General features: G+C 40.1%; 1 protein-coding gene across 4 annotated transcripts in view; it reads right to left on the bottom strand.

Moving 5' to 3' along the window:
- LOC125766083 (ankyrin repeat domain-containing protein 12-like) overlaps positions 1 to 11,879 on the bottom strand; it is a 31,192-nt gene extending 19,313 nt beyond the window's left edge. The window contains exon 1 of one of the 4 annotated variants that reach the window (XM_049431676.1): positions 10,920 to 11,879. Coding sequence is in view for 3 of the 4 variants with exons in the window: in XM_049431677.1 (XP_049287634.1) it covers positions 1,234 to 1,647 (414 nt within the window). In the remaining variant the exon portion in view is untranslated. Of the gene's footprint in view, positions 1 to 1,233; positions 5,505 to 10,919 lie in introns of those variants that run through there. The other 3 variants (XM_049431677.1, XM_049431675.1, XM_049431674.1) reach the window with 3 other exon arrangements.
- Positions 11,880 to 23,565: the final 11,686 nt, after the last annotated feature.

Below are 23,565 nucleotides of genomic sequence, written 5' to 3'. Positions count from 1 at the left end.
TTTTTGCTCGGTTGGTTAAAATTGGAAAGAAAACAGTTCACACAATGCCACAATGGCAAACGGCAAAACGGCCAATCCAATCTAATAATATCTGATTTAATTTTGATCCCTACCAACTGACACACATACACAATTGCTTGCTGCCGTTTATACAATTTAGCCACATTTATCCCGTCACACAGCTTGCCGTGCGTTGCGCAACACGAGTGCACGATTGTTGCGTTTGTTCTTTGTTGCGTTCGTGTTTTCGCAAGAGGGTTTTTTTCATTGCACGAAGTGCTTTTCTTTCTTCTTCTAGCAATAAGTGACAGCACGGGAAAGAGATTAAGTTTAATATCATTTAACATTGCTATAAGTGGTGCCCGTAGGTGTAGGTGCTTTTGTACGAAGTTTCATGGAAGATTGTGTTGAATTATATTACAAAAATATGGTTGACAAAATTGCAAACGAGTGAAAGACTGGGCGTCTCCATTTGCTCTATGCAATGGGGGAAAATTTTAATAAACTAACAATCATTTTCAATGTGATTTTTTCCCCCACTTGAGACGTCAAATATATTGATAAAGTTTTATTTTTATTATTAATTTTGCTTTATAAACTCAACAAATTTGTTTTTTTTTTGTTGTAGCATAATAAAGCATTCGTTTATATTCGTGCCATCGATTTCGATTTATTTCACCACATTATTTCCATTTTCTTTGTATAGTGCTCGTTTGAAACATCGTTGAAGAGAGTTTTCCTTGACTTATTCGCTTCCGCAAGGTCATTCCATTCGAATGGATTCGGATAGCTACTTGCACGATATTCAGCTCTGCCCATGTGGATCATGGACTAGGAAAACTGATTAGGAAATCTAGATTGATGATACCGTTTTTTTGTACGGACCATTGCTACGTTCGAGTGATTTAATAGGCATTTCGCTTATTAAAGTTAGTTCGAGCTTTCCGAATCGTTCCGGTTTGATCATTGACAGTTTTTTTTGCGGGAGTGGAGGGAAATTTTAAACGTCTCCAAGACTGTGGCCAATCGTTTCAATGACAAAAGAAAACGCAACAGCGTGACGAATGGGGCACAACTACGGCTACATCTTCTTGCCCAACTCGTCCAGTACGGGTACGAATGAACTGACCAGAAGCATAGCAGACGATTGAAAGTATAAGGCAAACGGAGATGGTTTTGGGTGGGAAAGAATGAAAGTGGAAAGAGGGGGAGACGGGGAATGCGAAATCTCACCTTTTGTCGCAGCTCCTTCAATATATCACCGGTAAGACCCTGCTGGCAGGCGTACATTAGCGATGTACATCCTTCGGATAACCGTTGCTCGCCCGGTTTCACCTTCTGGCTCACCTTCGCATCCACCTTCCTCGGAAGCGCTCGTGTATCGGCAACAGACTGTTCACCGGTGGTGGCGTTTTTCGGCCGCGCGGGCGTTAGCGGCGGAAGCGCAAACGTTACGGCCGTCTTCGGCGGGGTCGGTTCGGGTGAACCGGGTGACGGTGACGGTGGTTCGACCGTTACCACCAGCACGTCTTCCCGCACATCACACTGGTCCTTAAACTTGACCGTATGCTTGGCGGACTTTTTCTTCACCTTCACAGGCGAACCGACGGGTGGCCGGCGGGTTCGGGGTTCACTTCGTGGCTCCATTTATCGCCCCTGTCCTGGCACGGGGTGAGAGCACTTTTCATTTTCTTCCACACGGCCACCGGACGTCGGGACAGACGCGAAACACTCAGCAACACACCGGTTCGTCTCACACCGGGGCCGTTTCTATCCATTTAGGATGCTCATTTAGTGGGAGATAGCAGCGAAGAAATAATTACCTAATTGCACTTTACACCGAAAATTTTTGCCCTCTCGGCCGGGAACTATTGATTTACAACTTTTTGTGAAGCAAAGACAAAATAACAAACAAACAAACAAAAGCTAACCCCGCGAAAGCGAAATGTTTCTATACAAAACGAAACGTTCAATCTTGGTTTCACTTTTGCTTTTAACAGGAAATTGATTTTACAAAAAGAAAACACATCATTATTTCACGCTATTATTTACATTAATTAATATTATTGAATATAATTTAATATAATTAGGTTTGTAGTCCACTTTTTATGTAAAGTTTTTTTAGCTTTAACTATACTTAAACTAAAACTAATAACTTTAAATATTTTCCTCAGGCAAACTATTGCATATTTTACACCAAAATAATTCCCCAAGAATACTCCATTTTTGTGTCGTTTTTTTATCTATACAAAACTATCCACAAGCGTTTAATCTTTAATACACTAAGGTTTTGTGTTGTCGCACCAAATAAACCCCGCTGCGAAGATAATCCCCGAACAAAATCATCAATCAACTGCGCGAATATGTGAACAGCATCCTAAAACCCCACCGACTGCAAGTGTCCCACTTTCCTTCCAAAATTGTAATTAATACCATCCACGTGGCCATCGGCAGTAAAGAACGATACTGCTACCGGTGCACATTAGCCAAAGAAACGCTGCAAGATGCAAGTTGTACAGTCGATTAACTGCGGGTTTAATTTATCATCATTATCGATGGCGATCAGATATTATTTTGGCGCTCTTGTTTTGTGTCCCTTCCCTACTTCAACGCCACACACCAATATCGCTTCTTTACTGAGCTCTTCAAGGACGCAAGTGTCCGTGGTTTGTACTTCTGCTGCTGACCCGCTTCTTGTTGCCTATAGCGCGAACGTCAGCGATGGATTTGTGCTGATGACAGCACAGACACCCTTCATATCGCACCCTTCCCTATTAGTAGTGGTCGGATTGCTTTTTGGAGGGCTGTGGTCTGAAATATGTTACACTTTCGGTGTTCTACATTCTCCTCGTCGTAAACACACACACACACATCAACCTCGGGTGTGCGGAAGACATGACCAAGTGCCAGGTCCGGGGTCCGGTTGCACGGTTGTGCTACATAAATATTGATTCCCTTACCATCATCAGAGGCACTGATTAAGAAAAGCGAGTCAAGGCTATACGTCCAGTCGTTTTCCGATGCATCCGATTACTGACAGGCAAAATGGGCACCAACCAACCAGGCACCGATCAAGATGTGAGGAAACGAAAGTAAACCTGTGTGTACCAGCAATTAACCTATATTCAAGTGGGTCTATTCAACAGCCGGTACGCCCTTGCAGGTAAGTGTTCCGTTCCGATCGAAGAACCCGCTTTTGGATCGCTTCGTTTTGTCCACCGAAAAACGAGGCCCGTGTGCCGCTTCATTATGCAAACCACCGCTCGGGGTGCCTAAATAGGAGGTCAGCCTTGCGGTCGTACCGAACTCCGAACACCCCGGACAAACCTCACTCCGAGGGAAGGTGATAAATCACCGGAGACTACACTAATGCTGCTGTTGCTGCCGGAACTGTTGTGCCAGCAAGGTTTACTACTCGGATGTTGCTGCCTTACAGAATGCTGCCTCCCCGCCCTTTTTAAACTTGAGTGGAAAGTATGGACTCAACAGTAAACCCGGATCAGGTACTCGTACAACCGTTCGAAACGGTATCCCACAGACCAATGGTTGGACCATCGAGAGACCAATTTGCCCCCCAAAAACTATGGATACGGTTCCATCTTGTTTGAAGATGACCAAAGATCACAAACTAACCCACTCGCAGACCCAATGTCCGGTACTCATATTCCCTATCACGACCAGTAATCGATGAAATACATTAATTAATCGATGGTCGGATTATATTCGTGCTAGTCGCTCCACTTTGGTGGTTTGTGTGTATTCGTCCCTTTTTATACTTCGTAACCCATTCCGGAAGCGCGTTATTTGATGCGAGCAAACGATCGTTCAACCGGACCGGTTATGCTGGCGTTGAGCTTGATTTAACGGCTAAATGTTCAGGATACTGGCAACTCGAGAAAGATACTTATTGAACAAAACTGTCGGAAGCCAATAGAACTTCCGCTCTTGATGGTGAACGTCGTTCTGCGATGACACTCGGTACGCCATTGTACGATGGCAGCTCAGTTTTGCAGAAGGAAAATTATGATTCGATGAAATCAATAGCTTGTAAGTCAACTCACGCAAAGCTTCGTATGATATTTAGCTGGCACACTAATCAATATCAGATCAGATTGTTGCAATATCAGTAGATACTTCTTATCTACTGTGGAGTAATTAATTTAATTAACTAACAATTAATAAAACTATTCAAAATATGAACTGTGCATGCAGACTTGGTGAGCTTTTAATCGGTGGAAAAAATCTCATTTCTACACTTTAGACAAAGAATTCTCATCGAGATTAAAATTACTTGGAGTTTTTCACTTCATAAGCTTTTTTATTAAGCTTTTCACTTGTTCTTTTTTATTAGCAAGAACTCCCTGGTGTAAAACTACGCTCGTATACAATTTTCTGCATAGTGTGCTGCTGTGTGCAATCCTGCTTTCTTTAGAACTTTTCGAACATTTCAGTGTCCGCCATGGCTACCATGAATCGGTGTATGAAGTATTGCCACTAAAGAGAGGAGAAAAAAAGTTATTAAATTCCAGTAGATCTATTAATCCATCGGTTCATTTCATCCGGTCCCAGGCAGTCGGCGAAGCACCAGAAGAAACAGAAACAAGTCTCGACAAAATATAACCGGAAATGAATTAAGACATCCACCGGCATCATATTGCACGTCAAGCGCGTATAGTGTACCCGGGAGGGGAGTACCGGAAGAAAGCGTAATATGATCCGTACCGTAAACTACTGCTGCACTACACTGACGCACTACAGCGCCACTACTAAAGAACGGAGCATCGCATAACGCAAGCAGCAATGCAAGACAAGAAGATCCGCTAAGCAGCATGATAGCGCTCCTGTTCGTCGCTGTTCTAATTTTCTCGCTTGGCAGATGAAAGCTAAACGTTTCGACATCCTTTTTTTTGTTGCATAAAATGTTGCCACACCTCGCCGTTTCATTTGTGCCGTAAGTGAGCATGCCATGGTGGAAATCTTTAATAAATTCCTATTACTTTCGTTCCATTTCTTGTATGTTTTTTTTTGCTGGTACTCATATTCTTATGACAAGAATTATAGCTGCAAAAAAGAATCGTCCAAACGAAGGGAAAAAATTGTGCTCTTCTAAGCTTTTAAGTGAAATCGAAAGAGGATGAAAAAAGAGAACCGAGAGCCAAACGAAAGTTGATTCGATGTAATGTTCTACCTTCACCGGTACTACATTCCTGAGTGGGAGAACGAAGAAAAAAATTGGATCTGCTGCTAAATAACGTACGAGACTGAAGCATCTGCTAGAGTAGAGTAGAGTATTTTGTGGACACTCAAAAAAAACTCTTCAACATTTTTATTTTCTCCATTCTGAAGAGTGAAGCGTATATTTACACAACTCATAGGAAACCTGAATCGGGTATAGTTTTAGTTGACCAATGCACAATGGGCTGTCAGGAGATAATATCAAACGAAAATTATCGCTCATGGTGCAAAGCTACTATATTGTGTAGTATTTTTAAAATTTATAAGTGATTTAAATATTTAAAAATAACGAAATTTATTTCTACGGAACAATAGGTGATATTTAAAAAAAAAAAAATAATATAATATTATAATTTAAAAGGGATAATTTAAAAAATTTAAAAATCATATAAAACGATCAGGTCGTACAGCGCGAGTAAAGTTTCAGACGATTTAACGTTGTTTTAACTCGTGTTTTATGAATAGAAAAGTTTTATATTTTTACTAAGTTCCCTTAACTCATTGATTTGATTATTTGATTGTGTTGGGCAATACTTTAGGTTCGCCAATAATAGATCTTTGTTAGCTTTAACATCTAGAAGAGTCGAAGAGAGTCTTCCAGAAGCTAAAACAAAAGAAAAGCACGTTTCGAAAATTATTTTCTTGTGAAAATACACTTTTGAGTTTTAAGAATATTTGGCCAGCCTTTTACCCACTGTGCAATGGAGTGATATTAGCGTTAAAAACCTATTGTTGGAAGTGTGATGGCTTCTACTGAGGTAATATTAAACCTAAACTATGCTAAACAAGATCACCGTAATGATGAAAAAGCTTCATTACAATCCTCCTTCGAATGACGTCCAACGGTGGTACAAAAAAATCGAAAATAGTTCCTATTTGCGAACGCACATAAACTTTCCAACCAACTCTCTGCAGTAACCTTTTTTAAAATGCTACCATCATGTCACTGGCTTAAAAATAGCTTACAATCCTTGTTCCATTAGAATATCCATTCTATTTCTGAGACTTTCTATTGCGCACTTCTCTTTTATTTATGTGCAATCATCAATATAGCTGCTTGGGAAAACGGCTTCACAACGAACAGGAATTAGTATTAAAAATGTCATACTTGGGAATGAACTCAACACTGTTTAAGCTGAAATATTGCGAACAGGTTCATGACGCGCACTTGCTTGTCCATATTTTTTAGTACACCCAATTCAATTCTTACGAATTCTATAATGTAAAATATAGGTTCGGCCTGACCCTTCTTACAAGAATAAATAAATAATAAAATAGTCTCAGGTCAAGCTTGTCAAATATGTTTTCCTGTAACTCAGGACAAAAAAATTGTAGAAAAAAAAAATAAAGCCGTTCTGTTTGGTTTAACGGATATCTTCAAATTCCGGACGTTTTCCATGTTTTTACTAAATTTGTTCCTAGACAGACTATAAATCATATCATTTATTATTTTTATTTGATTTCCATGTTTTACTGCAATTTTCGCGATTACCCTTATTTCATGAATAAATATTTTCTGTACATCAATCCATCACCAGTGACATTCTCATACTCCAATGTAATTTCATCATTAATTCTCTTTAATATGAACCAACTGCATCGGAGTACGATGGAATTCATTATTGAAACAATTACCGATGTGAACACTATAGTGTTTTATCATATTTTACGCAGAGGTTCATAAAAACTCTCCTGTCACTTTGTCTGGAATTGAGAAATTGTCCGGAATTCAGAAATTCCTTGTTCTACATTCCGGATAGACGAATTTTAAATTGCATTTATATGTAAAACAAATATTTTAGATTATGATCACTGGAAAACTACGATATTTGATGATGAGTGTGACCAATGGCTAGAAATAACGAAACATGGATACTGTCCAGAATTTGAAGCAAAACGTCCGTCATGTGACACATGACATACAAAATGCCTGGAACTCGAACCACGATAACGTTACCAGATTTCATGGTATTGAGTGATATTCTTGGAAATTCTCATTCGTTTATGAATGGTCTAATATTATATGACTGACATTTACCAGGAGCTGCTTTTTTGTGAAAATATCACTATTTTTATTTCTGTGTGCTTCTTGATACTTAGCTCTATTATCGATGCTTAAGGTCGAAGTTTATATTGCTAAAGAGGTAAAGTTTGAGTGGTTTGGTTTGAAGTTTGAGAATAAACTTCATCTATTTTTAAACCAAAATGAAAAGATCTTTTACACAAAAGAGCTACAAAGACTTTTCATTATTAACTATCATCACATCTTATCTCTCGGATGATATTTTTTTCAGGATGTATTCGATCAACCAACGCTGCTGCAATCGCATCATAAATCACTGGAACTCACTCCGCAGCATTGTGTCCATCAGTAAGATTCGTATCTCGGATGCAAACAACATTGACCAACTCTGACATGACAAATCCCATTTTGTGCCTTCGCAAAACTTACATATGGCGTTATTTTCCATCACAGCCGAACCACCACCGTCGCGATGTTACCGCATTTCCAGCGGGTAGAAAATGAATAATTTATTTCACTCGCAGCTGAATACGCAACCGACCAACGGTGGAAAACAAGATGATGAATATTTTCCACCTCCCCTGGCAATTGGACGATTTCTGTTTTTTGTACAACTTTTTGTTGTTGCTTCATATTTTTTTTGTTGTTGTTGCCAAATCTATTCACATTTCGTTCATCTACATCTTTGCGCTACATCTGCTTTTCTTTTGAACTTTTTCTAAATATTTTATACGCGTTTTTCTTGTGTTTGTTTTTTTTTGTTTCTTGCATCTTTTTCTATCACTTTCTTCTGCGTATGTTGCTTTAATGTTGTGTATTCTGTTTACGTTTCTTCTGTGTTTTTTTTTATTCCTCTCCCTTTCTCTCTCGCCCCCAAAGTCATCAAAGCTACCCCCATACAGCCACTGTGCGGCACACGGGGCTACAAATTGATGTTGCAAATAGCAGACCGCAACCGAAAGAATATGCACGGCCAAAAGTTTTGTCATTTTCATCGAAAAGTTTAGTCCATCTGGGAGGTAGCGCAAACGTTGTACGGGAGATTTTTTTTTTTTTGGGAGAGGTGAAATATTTCATCCAAATCTACCCTAGAAACGTGTGCCTGGTATTCGGTGAGCTATTTGATTATTGTGCTTTATTTTTTTCCTTTGTTGTGTGTGAATCAGCAACGGTGGCACGTTAGTGAGATTAGCGGAAAGTATTTTAAAACACAAAAATACTTCATCAGTATGTAAATCAAAACTAGCGTGAAGCTTTAGCACGACCAACAGTAATGATATGAAAATTCATTCTCACCTTTAAACTTATTAAACACCCAACTCCAATCTGATATAACACAATTAGATTAAAAAGAGAAGGAGCAAAAAAACGCATCTATAAATCGAAGAAGCAACCGGCAAAAAGCAGAACCACTATCGGTTCATAACTAAACCAACTTCAGCTTTCTTCCAATCGCCCGCTACCAGGCTGGTTGGTTCCCATCGCCCGAGGAAAATGGTATCGTTTCGAATAAATCTTAGCTTTGATTAAACAAGGGAACGAACGAATCTCCCAGTCATGGTGTAAGATTTACAACGGAAGCTTCTTGTGCCTGGTGCTGTTTCGGATGCGGGTTGGCAAATGGTACGTACATGCATGGCAAACACATGTGCAAAAGTTTTCCCCGATGGTTTAGGAAGCAATTTGGCTGGGAGGAATATGCAGCGCGATTTAGAAACGATGTAAAGTAGGTCCAAGCCACTAATACGAAACGCTTGAGTTGGTGGTGTGTTATCGAATGTCTCTCCCTTTCCCATCCTTTCCCCTTTTCCAGCTCCCCAACCTGTGGGTACCAGTGGGTTTTCGTATGATTGTTTGTGTATCGGTGTACGCGTGTTCCGATCGTCTATTACGAGCCGTGCGTTGATTATACACCGGGGATGAATTACAGATGTTTACAGCAGGTTGAATAATTATCAACGAGTTATTTATTGTGTAGAAAACTCGCCCAACCATAGCTTTAGGTGCGAAAGCTTATTAACATGGAAATTTGCCTATAATTCATCCGAATATGTGCCACCTACTGCGGTCCCTTCTATATTAAAGCAAAATATTAAAATAATGCTGTGAAGCCCTATTTTTTTTGAAAAATAAAACTAAAGAGCAAAGCAATTTTGCCATACTTCAAACTTTTGCAATAATTCCCTGTCACCTCGTTCGGTGAAATGAAAACTAACAAAACTATTTGCACCACAATTTCCCCATTCCGAACACATCCGTACAGGTGTGTCCAATGCTGCTTTGTGCATCGAACCATATTTCCCACACGATATTTATATATAACGCAAAATATATTGCCCGTTACAGTGGGAACGAAGCTCGTTCGTGCCAGCTTCGACATTCGGTTCACAATGTCTCCTTCCAGTATCAGAAATGTGCTTCAAAGTGAGTAAAGTAAAGACAACAACCAAAGAAAAAAAAACCCGAGTCACACATTGGGATACGTTTGATTGTCTGTTTGTGCAAGGACATGGTTGATTTCCATACCGGCATACACACACACACATACCAATTTTGGTTCATTTTGACTGTTTTTGGGCCCTTTTCTTTCGCTTCGTTTTTTCGTCTTGCTACTGTTTATTGTGCTCTCCTACCCACCAATAACTGGCAATCGCTTGATGTCAATTCGATATTCCGGAATTTCCGACTCACGACACATTGCCATCGAACGGCCACATATACACACATACATGCAAATGTTTTTCGCACCCGATGTTACCACCCAGCAGACCAGGTGGATATATGTTTGTGTGCGAGTTTATACGAGTTTCCTCTTCCTTAGCTCAGGACCACAGTACGGTTTCTTGACTCTGTTTGAACTTCGGCAGTAGCGAAGGCTTGCTAACTTTTCGTTCAATTTTTTCATATCCTTATGCCACCTTTTTTTTGTCTCTAACTTCCCCAACACAACCGAAAAAAGCGTTACAAGGGGCTGGGGAGGGGGAAAATAACAGCACAACTGTGAAAGAATTTTGCAACCCCAAGGTACCGTACACCGTACAAAAGTCCGAAACAAGCGTGATGATTGTGTTTGAATCAATTTTTGTTGAGAAAATTGCTAGCAACAAACCGCATCGTACCGAAAAACGAGGGACACAAGAAAAAATAAGTCTACACAAAAAAAGAAAAAGAAATCATAGCAAATATTGGATGAGAATTGAAATGGGAAGCAAACAAAAAAATCCGGCCCAGGATACTGTTTTGTAAAAGCAACAGTATGCAGGCAATTGAGCTAGATTTTTTACGCAAGGCTCGGCTCGGAAGAATAATCCGAAAGGTGAGGAAAAAAAAGGAAAAAACCCCCCGTAGGACGCAAATTGCAAATTGAGGAAAATTCGCGGTACTTCATCATTCACCGTCCGGTGTAAATCGCGGCTATATTAAATTGGTGAAAGCGCGTGAAGGAAAAATGAATTGCCCTAGATAGGCCTGGTGGAATGTGGCTGCTGATGTGCGGCTGTACAAGATTTTTTTTTTTGCTTCCTTTCGCTTTTCTTCGGCCGCTACTAGAGCGAAACTAGTGGTAGCATTTGCAAAGAAAGGTGATAAACTTAGTTGGTGATTTTAGTGTTTGGTAGTGGCCCAAAATCTGAGAAAACTTGCCTGCCTTTTTTTTGCTCACCTTTCCCCCAAAACGGGGTGTTTTATTTTCTTCTCTATTTTCGCAGTGTTACTTAAGTTAGATTAAAGAAAACGTCAAAAATAACCGCGCTTGAAACTACATTTTCTTGCGCTAACACACACTAGCAGCCATTTGAAGGCAATTCTGTACAACATCACACAACCCTGTAAAGGGGATTCTCCCCCAAAAAAAAACAGGAGCACGACAGCAAACACAACCACGCGGCTACAAACGATGCTACATCCCGGATGGCGAGTTCTGGACAGTAATTGGGTCAACTATTCCAGGCAAGGCCGGTAACCCGGTTTTTGGATCACTTTAATGTTCAATCGATTGTTACAAGTTTACTGTTGAACGCACTAATACTACCAACTATACTACAAAGGTACCTTATCTATTTGGATTTTTTGCTTTAATATTTACATTACTTTATTCTGATTTAAAATTAACACTTGTTCTTAAATTAGGTTTCAATTTTTCCCAACACTCAATATCACATTTAATATTTATATTAAATTATTTCTTACAAAAAAATTAACTTTCATTAACTTGAAAAAAACAAATAGTCAGCCATCTTTTAAAAAAACACCTTTAAAAACGATAGGACTGTATACGCACGAACCTAACCGATCGGCAACATTGTGCCCTTATCACACACAAACACACACAAAACTCACACTTATACACACGTACACCCACCACGATCGCAGTACACAGGCCCAAGCGGAAGCACCAGCACGAAATCACGGCCCGCACGGCATATACACACGGAGGTCCGAAAGTGAAATCCACCCGTCGTCTAGTGGAGCAAACTTTTGACTGACACAATTCGCAGCCAAAGTTTAGCCCGCGACCGACCAGACCAGCCGAAAGACCTTAGCGAAACAGCGGAAGCTTTGCGTCTCCACCAATGGTACAGGGTGCGTCTGTTTTTTTTCTTCTGTCTCTCTCTCCTTCTGTTCTGCACTTTCCCTTAGTGGTAGTATCTCACTGGTGGTCGCTCACATCAGTATTAGTAAGACCCTGTTTCGTTTTTTTTTCCTTTTGCTACGATCTCAAACTACAAGTTGCCGTCCCACTGAACTTATCCTGTACGCCTACCCGACCGTAGGCACAATTCTTGCTGTGCCCTTATTCATTGCACCCTTCGAGCAAATGTAGACCCTTTATAGACAGGATTGATTAAGCACCCACACAGGTTGGGGGGGAAGGATGTGGGGTGTACCATGCGAGAATGAGACAGCCTATCGGAGGTCAATGGAGCACCGAATGAAGCGGCCAAAAGCAGAAACAGAAGACGCTATATAAAGGCAACACGGGGTTTTCCCCGCGTTGGCTGACTCTTGCTAGTAGTGGTGGGGAGAAAATCGAAGCCCACCATCGATGGAGCTCGCCGCTCGAAGGACGCAGACCCGTCGTCAGCGGTACCAACAGCCAAACATCGCCAACCCAGCCATCGATGAAAGGTGAAAAACCACCCGGAAGCCTTTGCCATTTGGTGGTAGTGGGAGGGGGGAAGTTGTGGGAGGGCGTGTAGTATTTCAAGGCAAATCGGTACACTTACCTGCCAACTGAGACGTGTCTGGTGGAGTACATTGGCACACAAGGCGGTAACCGATGAGTTACCCTGAAGGACTTAACTGCTAGCGAAAGGTGCATGCACGGTACACACGATACTTATACACACAGGTGTGACAGGATTGACACCGTACGTATCGGTACTGGTGCGTGTGGTTTTGATGTACACACTTGCCACACACCGTTATGCCAATGATTGAAAAGCGTCCTCTGAAGTCCTTCCCGCGTCCTACCCGACCACGTACGACCGGCACTATGGTGGTAAAGTAAACTAAACGGCAATGAGCTAAAGTTTTGCGAAAGAATTGGCCACACTCTCGTATTGCGGGTGTGACGAAGGAAAAATATTTGCATAATCTCATTCGCAACACCCGGTGTGCTGGAATCTGGTTACTGCGGCAAGGTTTTGTTGCAAAGCCAACATCCGTAGTAGTAGTGTTTAATGAAAACAACTTCCCCCCATCCCGCAAAGCAGACTGTTTCTTCCGAAATACTGAGCTGCCAATCTGAGCTGTCTTTTGCTCACTATTCCTGCCCTGAAGCTCACCCCAACAACCAACAAAAAAGGGGTGTTAAGGCTTTCGAGCTTTTTCGGGGAGATGGGGATGTAACGGGGGGTGAAGATTATGCTTTTTTGTATGCAAAGTAAAGAGATTTTCCCGTTTTTTCCGGCAAACGACGTGTAAATATGTTTGTGAAAATTACTTCAACGTAGTGTAAATAGCATTTTAATGCAGCCCCATTCTCATCTGTTGGGATAGCTTTGTTGCAGGTTGCTTGAGCCCATTCCAAAAAAAGGGGAAGTTTACATTCTTCACGAAGCTCCCCGACGAAGGTTTTCCTCTACCCCGTCCCGCCGTACTCACTTTCGGGGCAAATAAGCTTCGTCCAACTGGTCGCTGGTCAAGGCGCGTGAAAACGCGGTCAGTTGCGCGTCAGTTTGTTGGTCAGCTAAACCCAAACACTGGTAGCCAGGCAACTGTGGGGCGTTAGTGTGCGTTCCAAAAAGCTACAAGAAAATGCCCATGTTGACCACTTACACCAGTGCACCCTTAAGTGTTTTTGGGGAGGGTGGATGACGCCACATTCAGATGTAAGGTCTGACCATGAATTGTTTCCGACGTTTGGATCGGACGGTATGCCTCCAAACGGAAACCACCAACACATCAACCCTGGGCGATGAACGCTTAATGGGTGGGTTTGTTTTTTTTTCACCCATTGAAGGTGATGGAAAATAGAATAAATTATTGTCGCTTATCCTGGGCAGTGCGTTCGCTAGCAAAACGGCGCATGGTAGATAAATATAGCATCATGACGATGACCGAGTGTTTATTGTGCTAGCGAATGGCAAGCTTTCGTTTACTTGCGTTTATTTATTTTTAAAGTTGCGAGGAATAAATATTGATCAGCAAAACCCGGTGTGACCGTCATTATTAAAATGAGTGAGATGAAATGGAAAAGGAGAAAGACTTGAATGAAATCGAACACATGCATATGATATTGAAAACAAATAAATAGAGAAGAGTTTACATTGCTAAAAAAGAAAACATTAAAATTATAACCGATAGCATGAAATTTTGAGGCATAATTTTTAAAAATATTTTTTTTAATTTACCAAAAAAACAAAGTTCTTCTACATTCCTAACGATACTAACTTGATTATCAAATAACAAATCGAGTTAAATCTGGATTCAATCCACAAGCGTCGTAAGGAAGGATCTACAGTCAGCATTCACGAAGAAATTGATTTAAATTTTAAAGCATTTTCTTAAAGCTCAAGGTTTCAAGAGAAACTGGTGAAAATGTTAAATCAATATATCGATAAATGTCGAAGTTACAGAATAAAGAGTAAACATATCTCCAAAAACCCGCATTCAAAGTTTAATATTCAAACGGATTTTTCTTTAAATCAATTCCTAGCAAAACAGTACCCAGAAATTGTCTGGAAGCCTTTGTTCTATACCCGAAATAGGGCACATTTTTGGTTAAAAACCATTTGCCTAACTTTAAAGGTCTGTCATTTTGTTATAAACAAATAGTAATCAAAATTTGCTTTGTAATATATTAGAGTTATGTATCTTCTTTCAAAATATTTTTAAGTTTTTGGAGTCCAATGCTTTTAAACGAAACGATAGCAGGTACCGTAAACTAGATTTTTGCAATACTTCGAAGAAAGGCAGATAAAAACGTCGCTTATTGTATACAATATTATTACGCTTATTTTATTCAATATATTTTACTTTCTTTCATTTTTCTTTGAATATAACTATACATACATTCAAATAGACACGCTAGTCTTCTTATATATGAGAAAGTTTTGGTTTTGAAAATTCTTAAAAATGCTCTGTTTTTCACCGTCTGGGTTCATTGCTAGACACTACTGGACATCCATTTTTGGATGGTTAACTATTGAAACGACAATAGCTCTTAGGTTTTAAGAGAAAAAAATTCTCTAAGTTAAATATTTTTTAGTAGCAATACGCCGTAAAGCCGTTATAAATAAATTGAAAAATATAAGAAAAGATTTTTGGAAAATCGACTTAAAAAAAATTACCAAAAAAAATTACTATATTAATTTCAAATTCATTCTTTTATTCATTCATTTCAGTGTTAAATAAATTCCTATTTTGTAGAAACCATTTTGTAATCGAAACATTGTAGCTTTAAAAACAATTAAATTTCATTATTTAAAATTTTTATTTTTTGACGATCGAATTCCATTACATTCAATTCAATGAAAATACGCAATCGGTATGCTTAAATGACTCGCTTAACCAACCGGCAAGGCGTAACGAGACAGTTGTAATATGAACTTACAGTTTGTCGAAAACAATTGTCAGGAAAACAACCAAACAGGCACACATGCAACATTACACTTTGATCGAAATTATTCAATTCGATGGAAGTTTATACATAATGCTGGTGCAACTTACCACGAAAAATCCCGCACTGAACGACATTAACAGTATCTGGCTGCATTCTTCTACCTCATCGAAATGATGAGAAGAAAAAAACTACCAAACAATAATGATTATCAATTGTTACTTTTAATTGCTTTCCGAATCATTGCATATGATCGAACGTACTTTGCAATTATCTCCAATGGAGGTGTCATAGACCATGCAGGTTTGGGTGCAGGTGTTGCAGTTTTCCCAAGGACACACAATCACGCAACCCGATGAAAGACACCAATACTTTTCTGGTTGTGATTGAAATGGCATTTTACGAGTGCAATCGGTTTTATTGCACCACATTGATATCAGTTGACCTTCCCTTTTTTTTTGCTTGCTAGAAACAATAAAAGTGCAGTTCCCGCTTAAACATCCTATATTCACTTACAAACCTTTACAGATTGAATTAAGGATAATTTAGGTAAGCTATTTTATAGGATTATGTGATTGTGCTTGGTAAAACACAAATGCCCACACAGTGCGGCTACAATCGAAACCCATCATGGATACAGATATTTTGTTCGTAGTGAAACCCTTTCGAGGACAAAACCCACAAACCACTAGTAGCAGTTTCGGGTTTTTTTTTCTTTTTTGGGAGGGAGAAATCTGCATCCCATCATTGTGTGTTTTGGATGCATCCTATTTGCATGCCGCATTTGATAAATATTTCAGTCGGATGAATCTAAACTGCATGCCAAGCATTCAACCGTACCTTCTTTTGAATGCCATCGTGACGCTTCCCGCCCTACATGCATCGGTTGAATCCGATGCTGAACCCAATGAAATATGTTACAAGGCTGTACATTAATCTCCCACTACAGCCTCGAAACCTCGGTTCCGAGAGCAACACAGACCTCCACTCCCACCCGGGGACAGTCGTCTAATGTCCTTCCGGTTCGCCTTGGGACATTGTGCTTTTTCGGAAAATTATTCCTACTACCACTACTGCCAATGAAGTGACCCAATGTTTAACGAACGATAAAATAAATATCCGATCGCAGAGATTCAACAGTGTCGTTGTACCCGTGCCAGAAATTGGGCAAAACCGAAAGGCCCATGTCGTACTGTGTGACGGTACGGTCGGGTTGAGATGATAGTTCACTCCTTCACCGGTTTTTGGGGCTGCTTTCGGAAATCGAAATAGAAGGTAGACTCCCGTTGGTCCTTCAGTGCCCGATTCAGGTTGAGGTCGAACGGATACCCGAACGGATACGGACGGGCAGCAGGAAGCAGGAACGGAAACCACGCCATTGGTGGTGAGTGTTTCCGATCTGACCACCAGTTTTGTGCTAACTGCCAGTAATGTCTACAGCACGAAGAAAAGTAATGCTTCCCAGTGCTAGGAAACAGTAAACGATGGTTGTGAAATTTAATCCAACGTGAGCTTTCGTTTTATTACGTTTGAGAATAGAATAAAAGACATTTTTGTTTTGATTTTATATTTAAAAAAATAAATATTAAATAATCAACTTTAATCGATTACTTTCCAATCACTTTCGCGACAATTTATTTACTTTCTTAAGAAATTGCAACATCTCAAAGAAAACATCTCCTCCACAAACTATCCTTCTGAACTTTGAACAACTAGGTGGCAAATAGTTTCAATAATGTTGGCCATTTTTATTTCTGTTGCTTCTGCTTTTTTCCCCTCCCCAATTCATTTACCCACTCCATGAGCACTCAGCACAACAACGACCGAAGAAAGGTGGTTCTGTCGTTGATTGAAAAAAATATATACCAAAAATAAACGAAATAACAGAACCTCCTGCTCCTCCAGGAAAGGTGGAATAAATTTGGTCGTTTCGATTTGGGAAGTAATTTTTCTCCTATTATCTACGGAGAAAGAGGAAGAGCAACCAGTTATCTTTTTTCTCTCTTTTAGGCTGTTTTATGCTATCTACTCTTTCCCCTTTCAAGCAAACAATCCAGCGCTCGAACCGTGGCTCGTGAATCTCGCAACGTGCTAATGATGGCCTTGTAAATCGTTTACGCCGAAAATGATAGCTAGCAAAACGTGCCAAGGTTTCAGGTACCGGTTTCATTGAATTTTATCAATGAGGAAGGGTGTAAATGGGAGAAGAGGTACATGGATGTTAGCCTGGGTTAGTTACTCAACGAGCCGATGCGCAAAATTGAATACCGTGTCAGCATGAGCGCTAATTCTAGCAAAATCCCCAACGATAAACGATGAGCGGATGAGATATGTTTGGACGGTGTTTTTCGTTGCCGTGGAGGTTTTGTGGAATTTCAGCATAATAAACTAATTTCTCGTACCTCGTCCCTTTAATCAGCTTGAATACAAATGAATTTTCTTAAAAATGAAAATGGCGAAATAATCTTCCCTGAAAAATGTCCGAAAATTGGTACGTATTGCGTAGTTAAAAAATAAAATAAACTCAATTATATTATTTTCTAACCATATCAAATTATGAAAGTATTAAAATTGTACCTTTCCCAAAACGTACATTAAATTAGGCAAAACGATAAATGCTTAATGCTATTCGCACGTTTTGCGAAAACTTTCACCACGCACACTCGCGAAAGTGGATTTGGTTTTTTTTTACACGAACTAGCAATAAAATGATTAATCACCACAATTTTTCATTTCAGCAAAATATTTGCCTTACGCCCATGAGGAGCGTTTCCCACCATTCCATCCCTTCCAATCCCCCAAAAAGTGGAGGGTGATTCTATCTCTTTTTTCCTCTCCTTTTTACGGGGTGCTCCCAATGTCACACAAATGATGAATGGGATTCCGCTGCAGTAAAGCACTGACCCTCCCGCAAACGACCAAGACCCTTATCCACTTCCGGCAAATGGGATGCTTCGGTTCAGGTTTAATAAATATTGCCCAATACCTACCAGACGTCCGGGGATGTACCCAACTGGCACTTGTTTGATTTTTAACCCAAAAATTATATCGATTTCGACCGGTTCGCATAAAACCGGTCGCGCGGGGTTTGACCATTAGGCGGAAAGGGGAAAACAAGGGAATCGTTGCAAAAATGTCAAGGCCAGTCAAAGTCATTCATCATACGGAGTAGCTGATGAAAAGAAGATTGCCTGACGACGTACCCAAGCAAAACATTAAATCCCTTCACAATCCTTACCTCATCTACCAGATGTGCAGTACGATAATTTTTGTAACGATGGCTTAAAGATAAGGAACTGGGATTTGTACTTTCAAGAATAAGGAGAAGCATATTCCGTTCTAAACATCATGACCCTACTCACCATGAGCTTTTGAAAGTTTAAATTTTATAAATTACTTAGCCTACTATGCTACTGTCCACGATGCTGGAATGATATATATTTTTATGGACCCATTCAAGGACTACGCTTCATTAGATAGCATCACACCAACGCCCTCGTGTTTTCAGTTTTCGACACCATTACCAAAGGTCGAACACCCTCCCCCCTCCACCCGTCTAACCACCCCGTCTAACCATGTACGGTGTATACAGCATTGACCCAATTCTCTACCATCGTCTTACCTCGTCGGGCTGCCCATAAAAATGCCGACACGGATGTCGGTCCGAGCGTCGTTGGCATCTGGCATGGCAGGAAAACATAATTGACCATATTCCCTTCCGTTCACCCGAGTGGTGATGGTTTTCCTTCGCATCCAAAGTCCGAATCCGAAACCAAACTGGGACCGGGGTAAGAGAAACAAGGGGGTAAGAAAACTCATGAACGGAAAGGTAATTTGAATGTTTCCGTTCATCATTTTATTTCCTTCCATCTTATGCTGGTAGGGGTATATACAGCCCCTCGGTATGGCGTGTGATTTGCTGCTTCCTTTCCCTTCAAGTCAAGAGCAACTCGAACTTTGGTGAGAAAATTCCTTTCCTTAAAAAAAGGACCCATCCCCTAGGGAAGGAAGAAAGTGTTACACCTTCGCGCATGATTATCATCTTTATAATGCTTGGGTCAGCTAAAAAGAATAACCTAGACACTGGGTGGGTGCCCTGCCTTGATTCTCTGGTGCGAAGGTCAATTATGCTGTCACATGCGAGTCCTAGATCAAGCTCCCCGCGGCGTACCGCATCCCGACCGACGGTTCGTTAGGCTTGAAAAAGATGAATGGGTGTAGCACCGACGTTTTGCCTTTTACCATCCACGGAAGGTTATTCTTGTTATTATGGTTCAATTTTCTTGCAACGAACCAACCAAGGCCAAACGCTCTAGATTCACAATTCCTGTGGAAATCCCGTTTGTCTAAGCTCCACCAGCTTCATCATCACATTAAGTTCGCTTGAGATTTTAATGCATTTAACATGCAACATCAACTCACCTCACGGGTGAAAAGAAAAATAGTGATTAACACGGCAAAGCCAACCGAACGTACCGAACGGCACGTTGTACGATGATCTCACGCACGATGCATCAATCGTCCACGTCTCGCTACTATCACTGAGCGTCTTAAATGCCTTTCGCTAAAGCTCTTCACGTAGGCATCAGCAAACATGCTGACCCGCCTGGCCACGTGAGTTCGTGCTCGTTCGCTATGCAGCAATTCTACGCTCGTTTCGTTGTACGCTGCCTAGGACATATGCGTCCAGATGACAGAAATGCATACCTCGAAGAATGGTTCGAGATTTCAAACATCAATCGACGTGGTACGTGGTGAGCTATAATTCCTCGCTGGGAATTTCAGATTTTTTTCCAAGGCAAGGTTCAAAGGTGAATCGTCGATTGATTGCAAAACGAAAAATTGAGAATTTTCATCTCGTCAGCAAGAATTAGCAAAGACTCGTCCAGTAAAATATTCCCGGTATAGTTAACGAATATCCTATCACAATGATCGGGTATCTGAATAACGAAAAAAAGAGAAAAAGAAACAGCACACACTATCGATGAACTATCAGGTCCGGAAACATGTCCTACTGACAGCTTTCCCGGCCCTGTTTTTTTGTGCGTAAAGCAACAGCTTCAGCGAAAAACACTACAGAGCAGACCGAATTCAAGGTTAACCGTGCACAATTGAGCCAGTCAGTCAGTGTGGTCGGGGTGGGATGCAATCGTTCATTCATTCCGATTCCGTTAAAACCTTGCCTCACTTCCTCAGCTTCCTGCCGCGATGGTACCGACGATCTATTATTACTACGTTATCTCAACACAACCACATTTGCCCGCTAGCATTTTATCACGGGCATTTCCGCTCACAGTCATAAATCAAACAGGTTGGACCGTTCATTCTCCCTCTCGTTTTTCCGTAGCACCATCCCACCCGTCCTGGATGTCATTCTGGTCAAGGTTCTGTTGAAATCGAAATTTCCACGTCCCATTCCCGCATGTCTGTTTTTATTTTTTGTCAATAAAAAGCTTTGCCTGAGCTTTGCTGAAACATTCCAATTGCTGGAAATGAAATGGTATTCTGGGTTAGAGGGACATCATTTTTTTTAGCCATTGGATCAGAGTGATTTTTATTGTCGTTTACTAGTACCACCACAAAAGCGGAGGTGACATCTGACTGGGTTGGAATCTCAACCGATGTATGTGAAGCTTCAGTGAAAGGGACACAAGGTAGAAACGAGACGGAAATCCTTCATCAACCATTATCGATAGAATGTAAGCAAATGTCCAAGGACATTACTGTTGAATTGCGAAGTGATGCTTTAAACTTTGTTTCTTCTAAATGATGAAAGCTGGGAAAAATTAAAAAATTGAACAATGAATTTTAAATTTGATTCCTACAACAAACCATTATTTCATCGACTCATAAGCGGATTATAAAATTCACCATGTTTTATACTTTTGCAGTGTTAAGCATTTGTTAATATTTATAGTAATCGGATTTCATTTGCAGTGTTAAGCATTTGTTAATATTTGTCGTAATCGGATTTCATTAAATTTTAAAATAGGGTATATTGCACAGTTGATGCTTGGATGGATGAAAAGCCTACAAGAATCGGTATTGAATAAATTTCAACAATTCGTTGGATTCGTACTCTATTTTTTAACATTAATTGGTGAAACCTTCAACATTTAGCCTTGAATAAGCCAGCAACTATTGATGATATACAAGCTTTAAATATATATGAATTAAACGATGGATTAAACATATTTGTATGTGTCTTTATAAGTTTTCCTTCTCGGAGGCCCTAAGGGGAATGGTAATTGGAACTAGAGATGTGCAAAGTGAGTAAGAGTGAGATAGTGAGCTGAAACGTTGTATTGAACGAGTTTCGTTCACTCACCACGAGGAGTTTTAGCGACTCTTTTTTCCCTTACTCATTTCTATAGATTTAAAAAAAAAATATTACTTTTTATTTTTTATTTAAAGCATTGTTTGAATAAAAAGAAACTTATTTCAACAAATTCGCATTAAAATACATCAATTTATAAAATTTTGCTAAATTTCTCCAAAAAAAAGGTAAGGCTATAGCCTTAGAAAGTTTTTAAATTTTTAGATTTTATTTTATTTTTTTTATTATTATTATTTTTTTTATTAGGCACGGCCCCCAAGCATTATTTTGCGCCGCTTGCCAGAACCATTTGGTTTGGTACTTGAGATCGGGACCCCTTCAAGCCGGTGACCCCACGTGGCCGGTTAGACCGATTATAGGAAAATCCGCCTCTGGTCAGGACAAAGAACTCAGAATGTTCACTTGACAGCTGCTTAGGTTGTTGAATTATTAAGAAGGACAGCAATTTAACTGGTTACAACAGTTAACAATTAATTGCTTATTATTCGCCATTCACTAGGTAAACAATAATTTTAATGAAAAATGTAAAATAAATCCATTTACAGTGTAAAACGCTTACAAGAGTAAGGAAGAAGCAATACCTACAGACTAAAATGGTGTTTTATAAAAAAAAGTCTTTCAAAAGCTTAAGTCAGACGATGGACTTGATAAAAGGAGGTATTAAAATTGTTGTCGAATTCATTTTCAACTATTAACACCAATAATGATTACTTGTTTATCACCTAAAAAAAAACACAAAATATCACCATATCAAATAAATTATTCCAACCCAAAAAGGGGCTCAATATAAACCCAAAAATATTCATTTCTGGCAAATCAAATTTCACCAATAAATATCATCTTCAAACTCTATGATCTTGTGTGATATATGCTGTCTGCTTTCTGTTATCATCTCATCTCGTACACAACAACACTGCAAATAATTCCTTTAATGTTAAATTCATGTTATAATTATCACCCCGTTTCATTAGCACCAGTAACAGCGCACAAACATTCCGCACTTATCTTCATTTCAGACATTTAAGCCATCAGCTGAAAGCTTTAAGCTGCAGAGTATTTTCCCTTTTTACCAGTGATTTTTAGTGTTGCATTACTTCTGTGTGTGTGTGTGTGGGGGGGGGGGGAAGTGTTTCATCACAAGGGAGATGATGACGAGAGAAAAAAGGGGATGCTTTCCGTTCGTCACGGGATGTTGAGCTACGGGACTGTCGGCTGTACTGTACCAACCCTTCAGTCGCTATCCTTCGTTTCCTATGATAATTGCTTAATTTCCACCGGATGGGGTCCTCGTTTTTCCTAACCATTCTAACAAAAAACAAAAATAATACCCTTCATGTTAGATTATTGTGGGCTTCTTCTTTTTTTTCCTCTCTCCCTCTGTAAGGGATGAAAAGGAGGTTTTCATCTATTTTATATTCTGTGTTTTAGTTAAAGGATAGCATAAGTAGAAAATAAAAAATAAGTAAAACCAAAAAAACCAACAACACCCTGCTATTAAAAACATGCAAATAGCTCCACCATCCCAGTTGCCAGCAATGTTTTACCCAAAAACAGCTTTAAAAAACATTTCATCATGTGACACACACATCATGCGATAAAATACGACGATAAGGGTATTGCCATTCCGTTCCCATCACGCTGGAGATGGAGAAATAACAATTTTATAATCACTTCGTCTACCGCACAGCACCCACATTCCGGCACACACACATTCCGTATCGCATGACAAACGCAACATGTTCCGGTGTTCCCGGACGGTACCAGTTCGAAAGGTTCGACCTCATACGACTTCCGAAAACGCGTTGGATAGGTCATAAAACAAACGCCTGTAAGCGCACCGCAACCCAGTGTATCCGGCCAGCAAAAGGAGCAGGACGTGGGTGATCCTTCTTCAGTCACTCACGCACG

The sequence above is a fragment of the Anopheles funestus genome, chromosome 2RL (assembly GCF_943734845.2).
Source record: "Anopheles funestus chromosome 2RL, idAnoFuneDA-416_04, whole genome shotgun sequence".
NCBI classification, from domain to species: Eukaryota; Metazoa; Arthropoda; class Insecta; order Diptera; family Culicidae; genus Anopheles; species Anopheles funestus.
This window is presented reverse-complemented; position numbering and strand designations above follow the sequence as displayed.